The sequence below is a fragment of the Carcharhinus amblyrhynchos genome, chromosome 11 (assembly GCF_965287045.1).
Source record: "Carcharhinus amblyrhynchos chromosome 11, sCarAmb.v2.hapA, whole genome shotgun sequence".
Lineage (NCBI taxonomy): Eukaryota > Metazoa > Chordata > Chondrichthyes > Carcharhiniformes > Carcharhinidae > Carcharhinus > Carcharhinus amblyrhynchos.
Window position 1 is genome coordinate 53,973,770 of NC_137334.1, and position 12,383 is coordinate 53,986,152.

The 12,383-nt window shown below is 41.2% G+C and overlaps 1 protein-coding gene across 3 annotated transcripts in view; it reads left to right on the plus strand.

Annotated features, from left to right (window-relative positions):
* Window positions 1-8,742, plus strand: part of galnt5 (polypeptide N-acetylgalactosaminyltransferase 5) — a 66,831-nt gene extending 58,089 nt beyond the window's left edge. The window contains exons 9-10 of one of the 3 annotated variants that reach the window (XM_080199099.1): window positions 2,074-2,232; window positions 7,418-8,742. In XM_080199099.1, the coding sequence (XP_080055225.1) occupies window positions 2,074-2,232; window positions 7,418-7,558 (300 nt within the window). In that variant the 3' untranslated portion in view covers window positions 7,559-8,742. The remainder of the gene's footprint in view (window positions 1-2,073; window positions 2,233-7,417) is intronic. The other 2 variants (XM_080199101.1, XM_080199102.1) reach the window with 2 other exon arrangements.
* Window positions 8,743-12,383: the final 3,641 nt, after the last annotated feature.

The window sequence follows — 12,383 nt, forward strand, 5'->3', positions numbered from 1 at the left end:
ATATGGGGCAAAATTCTCCCAAAAAATTTCAAAGTGTCATTACAGCAAGAACAATGGAGTGATCTGTGCCGGTCTCCAGTGCACTCCACACTGCAGTTCGCTGACAATGCACTGAAAGAGCCATCACCTGAATAACGCTGTTATAGAGTCTCCAGGCTTATCCAAGGTGGCCAAGCTATGTGCCATTAACAAGGGGCAGCTGCATTTAAACGCTCTGCACTCACAGCCAGTCACACCAGAAAGATGGCACCACATAGACCAGCCCCACAGTTCACCAAGGCAGAACTTGGATGTCTGCTGGGCACTGTGTAGGGAAGTTGACCCGAGAGCAGGGACTCAAATGCGGCCTGGGATGCGGTGGCTACAGCTGTCAGTGCCCGCGGCCTGACACACTGTGCCAGAGAATGAATGACCTCATTCAAGCTGTAAGGGTGAATGTCCACCTGTCTCGTCCTGACATCAGTCCCTTCCATCACACCTGAAATGTCCACCTCGACCCATTCCTGGTCACCACAGTGACCACCCATGACCAGACAGCACCATTCTTAAATCCCTCTGGCACTGCCTGGTGAGACATGATGCCAAGCTACGTCACCCATCCACATTCTGAAGTCATCAGTCATCAAGCTCTCAATCAGAGGCTGGAACTACAGGGTGGCGTGTCAGAGACATTCCAACAACTGCGATACTGTTTGGAAGGGCCCAACAGCCTTCAGGTGAATGAGAAGGTGTCAGCATTGCATGGTACCTAGGCTGACACTGCAAGGGTGGCATCTGCGGTGGAAAGATTGGGGTAGGAAATGGTGGCCATGGGTGGCAGGGTCAAAGGCATGGTCGAGTCGCTGAGAGCCATGGCAGCAAGCTTCAAGAGCTTGGCCCAGCTTCAGAGGACAATTGTTGAGGGGTTCCAGAGCTTGGTCCAGACTCACATGGCCGTTGCTGAGGGCTCACACACCATGAAGCAGATGCAGTTGGGCCTCCAGGACTGGCAGCATCAGGTAACACAGAGGCTTCTCAGCCTTACCATGTGGACCCCAGTTTGAGAACCAGTGGATTGGAGGAAAAAGAACATTCAGTCCTGAGGTTAGGCTCCAGTTTATAAAATACAGTTCTTTTCGGGGTACTTCTTGTTTCATATTGCAATAGGAAACAAGAGGGCTTTTGGTAATTGCAAAAAATGGAAGGCCACATATCAGCACCCTGTCCAGTTTTCTTTTCCATTGATTACAGACATTGCCAAAGTTAAGATCAAACATAAGAACATGCAGCTTGAAATAGGAAATGGTCATTTGGCCACTTACGTCCAATCTTCGTCATAGTGCCTTCTGCAATACAATTTAGCTTTCCAGGCTTTGCATGAATATTCCCTAATGTCAAAAGTGACTTAAGTGAACCTTCATAATATCCATCCATCTCCACACCAGGTTACCTGCCTTCCACAAACCTATTCACCTTGCCCCACCTCAAGTCTTAGCATCATAGGTACTGTTCTGAGTTTCCAGTGCTGAGATGTATCTTGCTCACCCTGCTTCAAGAATGCTGGTGAAATAAATGATATCAGCATTCCAAAGCCAAATTATTCTTAAATTTGTTACCAATAGCTTCAAATTGATTGTGTATTTCCCTTGAATTAATTATTAATTCCACAATTTTTTTTTAGCTCTCCCATTAGTCAACAGGTCAATGTTTCCTATTTAATTGGCCTGAATTAAAATGTATCTGCCATTCTTTACATGTGTTTGGGGTTGCAATGGCATGACATGCATCTGTCTTTTGGGAAAAGGGAGAGTAGACTTTTTGTTTTGTGGTTGAGGGTGTGTGTTGACCTCATTGCTATTTCATTGATAGTGCTATTTCACTGCATCCAATTTATGTCTTGCAGCTGCAAAGAAATACCCCTTGAATGTTTTCCAATGAGAAAGTATGCAAAATAATTTGAAATTGAACCATTTTTTTACATTACCGCTTCCAGTGTCTTGTTGCCTGCAGGATTAATCATGCTTCAGATTATTCAGGAAGGGTGGTTGAAGTACCTCCTGCCAGAAAAGTTTTAAAAGCTTATTTTCTTCACAGAACCAACATTTTAGCCATTCATGGTTAAGGCTAATTAAACAGATGGACATGTGCATAGCTTTATTGGATGTGAAACAGGGGCTCGGAATGAAACCCTGTGATAAAAGAAACAATAATCTAAGGTGGCTTCATCGGTCTTTTATAGATGAACCAACTTTGGTAAGTACTGACTTAACAAAAGGTGGGTTTTCCCACCTCTTGTAAAAATTGACTCCCCCCCCACACAACTCCCTTCATTCCTGACCAAAGTAAAATAATATATTCATGTTTATTATGTGAACTCTTCATACTAGAACAAGGATTCTTATTGGTTACATTAAAAATAATTTTCAGACTATGAAAATTATCATTATTTCGTCAGCTTCCCCTTTTAACTGTAGCCATTCCCAATTTATTTTGTTTCAGTTATTTTGAAAGTCTTTTTTAATTAATGAACATACGTACTGTACTGTGTATAGTTCTGGTCACCCTATTATAGAAAGGATATTATTAAACTAGAAAGAGTGCAGAAAAGATTTACTAGGATGCTACCGGGACTTGTTGGTTTGAGTTATAAGGAGAGGCTGGATAGACTGGCACTTTTTTCTCTGGAGCGTAGAAGGCTGAAGGGTGATCTTATAGAGGTCTATAAAATAACGAGGGGCCCAGATCAGCTAGATAGTCAATATATTTTCCCAAAGGTAGGGGAGTCTGAAACTAGAGGGCATAGGTCTGAGGTGAGAGGGGAGAGATACAAAAGTGTCCAGAGGGGCAATTCTTTCACACAGAGGATAGTGAATGTCTGGAACAAGCTTCTAGAGGTGATAGTGGAGGCGGGTACAATTTTGTCTTTTAAAAAGCATTTAGACAGTTAAATGGGTAAGATGGCTATAGAGGGATATGAACCAAATGTGGGCAATTGGGATTAGTTTAGGGATTAAAAAAAAGGGCGGCATGGACAAATTGGGCCAAAGGGCCTGTTTCCATGCTGTAAACCTCTATAACTCTATATAATGACTCCACTGAGGTGAAAGTCTCGTCACCAAGTTACTTTATTCACACCATATATCTGTACCCAACAGCTCTTCAGTTGCTCCCTGCTAAATGCAGGCTGGGAGACTGACATATCTGCTTTAATAGGGAGCATCTGGCTCCCTAATTTAATCATCAATTTGGACTCAACAGGTCGTTCATACTCGAGCAAGCCAACCTCATTAGCCTGGCTGAAGTCATCAGTATATTCTACCCATCCTACTTGAAAGTCAGAATTACTTTAGGCTCCAAACTTCCAGAGTCTGCATTATGAAGTTCAAGGTGGGGAATAGCGGAACAATGTGGAGGAGAGGCAAGGATAACATGCTTTTAGAGCCTCCACCGTTCATTTAGCCCCTTCAGAATGTGTGTCCTTCAGTGACTTATAAATTCATCACAGTTACAAAGTTCTTTTATATATTTTTGGATTTTGTCCCTACAATAAAAATGATCAACAGCGGGCTACGACTACAGCTTGTTATCTGCTGACTTTCGGTGAAACCTTGCTTGGAGATATGAAGTATCAGGTTTTTTGCGTTGCATCAACTTCTGCTAGTTTTCTAGCTTAGTTTGTGTTGATAGACCCACTTGTCTAGAAAATTGTTGCCATCTTTTTTGTGAATTCTGAAAGATCCTTTACAAAAATCTAAAATAAGCAGTATGGCCCTCTGACTCCTTTAATTGTCCTATATAGAACATAGAACATTACAGCGCAGAACAGGCCCTTCAGCCCACGATGCTGCGCCGACCAATTAAAAAAGCAATGACCCTCTAACCTAAACCAATCCCTTTCCATCCATAAACCTATCCACGGATCTCTTAAACGCCCCCAAACTAGGCGCATCTACAACTGCAGCAGGCAGGGCATTCCAATCCCTCACCACCCTCTGGGTAAAGAACCTACCTCTGACATCCGTCCTATATCTACCACCCCTTAATTTAAAGCTATGCCCCCTCGTGCTAGCTTTCTCCATCCGAGGAAAAAGGCTATCACTGTCCACCCTATCTAAACCTCTAATCATCTTTATATGTTTCAATAAGGTCCCCTCTTAGCCGCCTTCTTTCTAACGAAAACAACCCCAAATCCCTCAGTCTCTCCTCATAGGACCTTCCCTCCATACCAGGCAACATCCTGGTAGACCTCCTCTGCACCCTCTCCAATGCCTCCACATCCTTCCTATAATGTGGGGACCAGAACTGCACACAATACTCCAAGTGTGGACGCACCAGAGTTTTGTACAGTTGCAACATGACGTTGCGGCTCCTAAATTCAATCCCCCTACCAATAAACGCCAAGACACCGTATGCCTTCCTAACTACCTTATCTACTTGATTCCCAACTTTCAGGGATCTATGTACACATACACCTAGATCCCTCTGTTCATCAACACTATTCAGAGTCCTACCGTTAGCCCTATACTCTACACATCTGTTATTCCTGCCAAAGTGAATTACCTCACACTTTTCCGCATTAAACTCCATCTGCCACCTCTCGGCCCAGCTCTGCAACTTGTCCAAGTCTCTCTGTAAACTATGACACCCCTCTTCACTATCTACCACTCCTCCGACTTTGGTGTCATCAGCAAATTTACTGATCCACCCAACTATACCCTCATCCAGATCATTTATAAAAACTACAAACAGCAGTGGCCCCAAAACAGATCCCTGAGGCACACCACTTGTAACCGAACTCCATGACGAATACTTTCCATCAACCACCACCCTCTGTCTCCTATCTGCTAGCCAATTCCTGATCCAATTAACTAAATCACTCTCAATCCCATACATCTGCATTTTCTGCAGAAGCCTTCCATGGTGAACCTTATCAAACGCCTTACTAAAGTCCATATATACCACGTCAACTGCCTTACCCCCATCCACTTTTTTGGTCACTTTCTCAAAAAACTCAATAAGGTTAGTAAGGCACGACCTACCCTTCACAAAACCGTGCTGACTATCTCCAATCAATACATTACTCTCTAAATAACTATAAATCCTATCCCTAATAATTTTTTCTAAAACTTTGCCCGCAACAGAAGTAAGACTCACCAGTCTATAATTCCCGGGGAAGTCTCTGTTCCCCTTCTTAAACAATGGGACAACATTTGCTATCCTCCAATCCTCTGGCACTATACCTGTGACCAACGATGACCTGAAGATCAGAGCCAGAGGCTCTGCAATCGCCTCTCTTGCCTCCCAGAGAATCCTAGGGTAAATCCCGTCCGGCCCAGGGGACTTATCTATTTTCAAACCCTCAAGAATATCTAGCACATCCTCCTTATCAACTGCAGTACTATCCAGTTTACAACCCTGTAACCCAGTGTTCTCCACAGCTACATTTATGTCTCCCTGCGTGAATACTGAAGAGAAATATTGGTTCAATGCCTCTCCAATCTCTTCCAGTTCCACACATAACTTCCCACTGCTGTCTCTAACTGGCCCTAATCTTGCCCTAACCAATCTTCTGTTCTTAACATATCTATAGAACGCCTTAGGATTCTCCTTAATCCTATCAGCCAAAGTCTTCTCGTGTCCTCTTTTAGCTCTTCTTAACTCACTCTTTAACTCCCTCCTAGCCAATCTAAAGCTTTCCAGTGCACTACCTGAGCCCTCAAGTCTCATCCTGACATAAGCCTCCTTTTTCCTTTTAACCAGCGAAACAACTTTTTTAGTGCACCACGGTTCCCTTGCTCGACCACTTCCTCCTTGCCTGACAGGGACGTACATATCAAGGACTCGCAGTAGCTGCTCCTTGAAAAAACTCCACATTTCGGACATTCCCAGCCCCTGTAGTCTCCTAGTCCAACCTATGCTTCCTAATTCTCTCCTAATAGCCTCATAATTACCCTTCCCCCAGCTAAAACTACTGTCCCGAGGTTCCAGTCTATCCCTTTCCATCATTAAGGTGAACATAACCGAATTCTGGTCAGTATCACCAAAATGCACACCAACTTCCAAGTCTAACACCTGGTCTGGCTCATTTCCCAGCACCAAATCCAATATAGCCTCACCTCTAGTTGGTCTATCTACATACTGAGTCAAAAAACCTTCCTGCACGCTTTGTGCAAAAACTGACCCCTCTAATGAGCTAGAGCTATAGCTATTCCAATCAATATTAGTGAAGTTAAAGTCCCCTATAACAATTACCCTATTACTTTCACTCCTATCCAGGATTGTCTCCGCAATCCTTTCCTCAACCTCTCTAGAACTTTTAGGAGATCTATAAAAGACTCCCAACAGGGTGACCTCGCCTCTCCTATTTCTAATCTCAGCCCATACTACCTCAACAGACAAGTCCTCGTCAAACTTCTTCTCTGACACTGTGATACAATCCTTGACTAATAATGCTACCCCTCCCCCCCTCCTACCTCCTTCTCTACTCCGACTGAAGCATTTGAACCCCAGAACCTGCAACAACCATTCCTGCCCCTGCTCTATCCAAGTCTCCGAAATGGCCACAACATCAAAGTTCTAGGTACTGACCCACGCTGCAAGTTCATCCACCTTATTGCGAATACTCCTCGCATTAAAGTATACGCATTTCAAACCGTGCTCTGCTCCACCCCCACGATGCCGTGCATTGCAGTCCCCATCTATGCCCCCCTCACTTTCATCCCTGCTACTCAGGATCCCACCCCCTCTCTGAATCAGTTTAAACCCCCCTGCATAGCCTTTGCAAATTTTCCCCCCAAGATATTGGTTCCCCTCTGATTCAGGTGTAGACCATCACTCTTGTAGAGGTCCCACCTTCCCCAGAATGAGCCCCAATTGCTCAAGAACCTGAACCCCTCCCTCCTGCACCGTCCCCTCAGCCACGAGTTCAAACTTTCCCTCTCTCTGTTCCGCTCTAAACTATCCCGTGGCACAGGCAAGAGTCCCGAGATAACCACTCTGTCTGACTTGGCCTTAAGTTTCCACCCTAACTCCATAAATTTCTGCTTAATATCCCCTTCCCTTATCCTCCCTTATGGTAATTTTCAAATTATCCAACATAGTACTTTTCAGAGGTTTAAGGGTTGTTGAATGTCAATTCCTTTGTCCCCATGGCTTTCATCATTTTTTTCCTCCATGTCATAGAAATAACATGGAAACATTGAAAAAAGAAGCAGGAGTAGGCCCTTCAAACCTGCTCTGGCATTCATTTTGATCATTACTGCTCATCAAATTCAATATTCTGATCATCCCTTTAGCCCCAAGAGCTATAACTTCAGGGAAGAGGAGGAGAGGATTATGATTTTTAAAGGTGCAAAAGTTGTCTGTTTAAAATATGGTATAGAATGTCCATTTCAAGTTGTTAGAGACATGCTAACTATTGCATATTTTTATTTTGTAGAAAGATCATATTCTTTGGGAGATTTCTCAGTTTCCTTTGTGTTTAGAAGGCAATTCATTAGGAAAAATATTGATCCTAAACACATGTGATCCAACCAACACTCTCCAAAAATGGAAATTTACCAACTATTATGAAGATTGATGGAGTTGTCAATGGTGATACTAGTTCTAGTGTCATAAGTATTTTTAAAGTGTTGTAATTGTTTGAAATGATATTTGATTGGATGGACACTCATATCAGTGAACATTGAACAAAGAACATTGAGCCATCCTAAGTAACATGCAAATAAATATTTCCAGATGAGAACCTGAAAGAACTGGAACACGGGGAGTTAAGCAATGCTTGGCTTCAGGCATGAACAAATATTTTTCTACTCCTGCAGAAAAGCCAAAACTTATTTTGTTCATCTGCTAATGTGGTGTATTTTTCTATCTTTTTTAGAAAACTGTGGAAAATAATTTATTGTAACAACAAGTGTAAATCTTCTGTGAATTAATGTAATTTGGACATTTTCCCTCTGTTGAGTGTTTTTAAACTATTCTTTCATATCCTTAGAAAGACAGGAGCTTTAACTGTTCAAATCCAATGTCAAGATTGGGGAGTTAAATTAATTTTAAAAGTAATTTTACTTTTAGGCATTCAAATTTTTGTTTTATTTCACTCATTATAACACTTCCAATCATTGGAAACTAAATAAAAGGATATTTTTAATGCTATTTGCTGTGATTAAATTATTTCTTTAACTTATAAAAGCATTAATTTTAAGTGCTTTGGACAATATTTTACAATAGATATTCACTAGAGAGCTTTGCTGATCAACTGTAATTCTGTAAGCTTTGTACATCTTGTAATTCAAACTTGTAAATGAATTAATCACAACCAGGAATAATTTGCAACTAGTAGAAAGGCAACTGCTTGATAACAGAGATGGGAAGTATAACACATTTGTTGTACAGGAACAAACCTAATAAAGATCAGCAGAGTAATTGACGAAATAGTAAGCTGAATTTGCTTAGGCTATAGGACATCAGGAACAAAGTACCATAATTAAAAATATGTTTAACACATAATTGGAAGTTTTGAGTTGTGGCAGATGATGTCCCTGTCTCTAAGCCAGAAATTCTGGGTTCAAGCTCGACTTCAGGACTTGGTAACCAAGAACGTGTGTGATGTGACCAAATAGTCTAAGTATCAATTTGTAAGCCCTTCCAACATGCGCCAGTGGCAGATGGCAAATGCGGGAGATGCCTGGTCAGCCATGTAATGAAATGAAAATTGGACCCCTACCATCACCATTGCATGCATGTTGTAGTCTGGAGCTGTAGAAAGAGGGTGTTACCACATCAATTCTTGATGCCGTGGCAACCAATTAGTTGGATGGCCAGTGTGGATCAGCTTGGCACCCACAGCAGAGGCTCAAACCCTGTTCCAATTAGAATGCAGTCTAGATCTGCCACCTTGCCCTGCCAGTGATGGAGGTCATGGCCGGAGGACTGAAGAAGTACATCGTTAGCAATATTCACAATTGATAGTTCAAATTAGATTATCGGAATTTTGCTAACTTGAAATCGTAATGTCACGTGTGGTTATGTGCCTAATCTGCCAGAGGGGGTCACTATTTAACATGCAAATACAGCCAAAGTTACACAGGATCTACAAACTGCAAAATCCAGCAGTAAGAAATATTTTAAAACACACAATGAAATAAAATATTTTTTGTATAAATTTCTCTTCTGGACTAGTGCAATGATTCATGCGTTTATTCTGCATGAGAATTGTCATTTTGTTAATGAAGGTCAAAATAGCTGCAGACATGGGAATGTGATTCATTTTTTTCAGCTTGAGTTATAAATAATTGTTTTCATAATGTCAACACTGTAGTGATATAAAATGATTCAGGCAATAAAAAAGGCAATGCATTACTTTCTATGTAGAGAAAATAAAAAATGCTGTTTAATGCTATTTAATTAGGAAAACATTTAATGGTGAGTAATCGTAAACAATTTACTCATGATGATTCTTTATTTAATATTTTGGTAAAGAGATATTTTCTGCTAGCTGCAGGCTCATTTTTATTGAATTTTTTGAGTGTTAGGTAGGTTAGCAGACGGCTGTGTGGTGTTTCTTGTCTTTAGTCATTTGATCTAAAAAGCTGATGCAAATTAGCAGAGAATGTTCATTTGCCATTAAATAAGCCACTAATAGTATTGCAAAGTCATTCATTTTATCCATTTTTAAAAATCTCCCTTCATAAAATAAGTAAATACATTGCAATGTTCCTCCATTCAACAAGTGTGCCGATAACCTGCTTTTGGCTCCTGTTAGTCTTCCTGAGTTAACTTCTGGAGAGGTGTCTGCAACCTGGGGATAGCCCTTGCTCCAAATCTCAGATATGCCGCTGAGAGGTAAAAAAAACTAGAATCTTCCCTTATTGACATGAGCAAAATTCAGAAATGCCAATATGAGATTTGTGACCACTAACAATTGTTCTAGCAATCCATGGCACTCTGTGTTGGAGCATTAACCCAAAAATAAATTATCTGACTGCTATCAACTACTTGCAGTTTTGCTATATTTAGCTATATACTGTTGCAATGAATGGAAACAGGAAATAAAAAGTTCGTACTTTGGACTAAGCTATATTTAAATATTTTATAATAGCAGATTTTGGTTTTAATAATGGTACTTCTAGCTGCCAGGAAATATACTAAAATGTTTACTTGACAGGAGTAAGTTTAAGAAGTGTTAATTAAGATTAAGATTTTGTCTTATATTGAATTGTATGACATATGTGCATATTAGTTGTGTTCAGTCCTCTCCATAAATTGCAAACTTGTAAGATATAATGAAAATGAGGAGTTGTTCCTCAATCTGGTAGCAAAATAAAATTATTTTGCAATTTATACACATGGAACTGTGGAGCAGATATGAGTAGAACAATGTGCAACAGGCTATGCTTTTGTTGAAATAGGGCTTTCGAAGCTCAATGAACAATTTGTAACGATTTACACTGACACGTCAGTTTGGCTTAATACTTATTTCAGAGTCAGAAAGTTCCCCTCCAGTTCCTACTCCAGGTATGAATGTAATCCATGCTGAAAATTCAGTGTAATAAATGCTGTGATGTTGAGGTGCTACTTTTGGATGAGGCATTATTCCTTTTCAGGTAAATTTTCCATAATACTATTCAGTGAGTAGCGAGTCAATATTATTTCAGGACAAATGAAAGGTCACAGACCTGAAATTTTAACTTTGTTTCTCTCTCCACAGATGCTACCAGACCTGCTGAGCATTTCATGCATTTTCTGTTTTTATTACAGAATTCCAGCATCTGCAGTATTTTGCTTTTGTACAATTTAATCCAAATTCCTCCTTGTTCTATAATTGACAGTGCTGGCCTAATCAAAGTAAAGCCACAATCCAAAGCAAGTACTATACATCAACATCATATTCCATAGAATTGTGTTTGAAATGCTTCACTAGCACATTTAATGCCCCATTAAATGTGCATTAATGCACTTAATCGGGGTGATCTGATGAAAAAACAGTCGCATATCAACTGCATAATGCAAGTTTTAAAAAATGCAAATAGCCATTATAAATGTTATGTATGTTGGGGCATAGCCCCTTTAAGGGAACGGATCAGGTGAACCTGGACGTGGAGTGATCTGCTCAGGAACTATTCTGAAAGGGCAGTTGTTGTTTGGAGTGTGGAGCGAGTAAGACTGCAATAAATACATGTGTTTTCTGATGCCTGTCTGTGGAATGAGTGCGACGTAAGAGCGTAAGTAGGAGCACAAGCTATTTGGCCCCTTGAGCCTGCTCTGCCATTCAATAAGATCGTGACTGATCTTTTCATGGGCTCAGTTCCACTTACTTGCCCGCTCACCAGAACCCTTAATTCCTTTATGCAAAAATCTATCTACCCTTGCCTTAAAAACATTCAATGCAGTCACCTCAACTGCTTCGCTGGGCAGGGAATTCCACACATTCACAACCCTTTGGGTGAAGAAGTTCCTCCTCAACTCAGGCCTAAATCTGCTCCAGTGAGGCTATGCCACCTAGTTCTGGTCAGAATCTTCTGGATTCACTTGCCTTAGCAGCCTCGCTGGTGGAGGTACTCACCGGCGAGGATCGCATATGGTCCACAGCAATAGGGATCTGATATGATGGCATTGCCAATGGGACTGGAAGCTATTGAGTCCACCCTGTTAGTAAAGAATTTAACAATAAATTTTCAAGAACGTGCTTGAAGGGAGAAAAGTTCTTGGCAGATAAATTCTTCCAATGCACTTTTTTTAGGCTTGGTACTGTAAACCATTAGTTACAGTATGATATTCACACTCCACTCATGAAATCCACAAGCACAAAAATTCTACAGAAACACCCTTCATCATTCCTAGTAGGAAAATGTTATCTTGTAGCAACTTAATTACCCAAAATAGTCCTCATGCAGTGCTGTAAGCAGAGGAAAAACAAATCACTAATTTATTATTACTGACAATATTTCCAGATATTTATCTTCACTCTGTAAGGATTGTTGGGGCCGATCTTCCTGGCTCGTCACGGCCATCAATTGGTAGGATCGCAAGAGGACAGCACGGTGGTTAGCACTGCTGCCTTACAGTGCCAGGGGCTCGGGTTCGATTCCTGGTTTGGGTGACTGTGGAATTTGCACATTCTCCCCGTGTCTGCTTGGGTTTCCTCCCGCAGTCCAAAGATGCACAGGTTAGGTTGATTGGCTAAATTGCTCCTTCATGTCAGGGGGTTAGCAGGGTAAATAAGTGAGGTTATGGAGATAGGGCCTGGTAGGAATCATGATCGGTGCAGATTCGATGGGAGAAATGGCCTTTTTATGCACTATAGGGATTCTATGATTCTATCAAGAGAGGCAATCAACCAGGTTCCTGCCCTGTTCCTCACCTTTTGCAATGCTAGCACTGGATTGCCAGCATGTTCAGCCTTG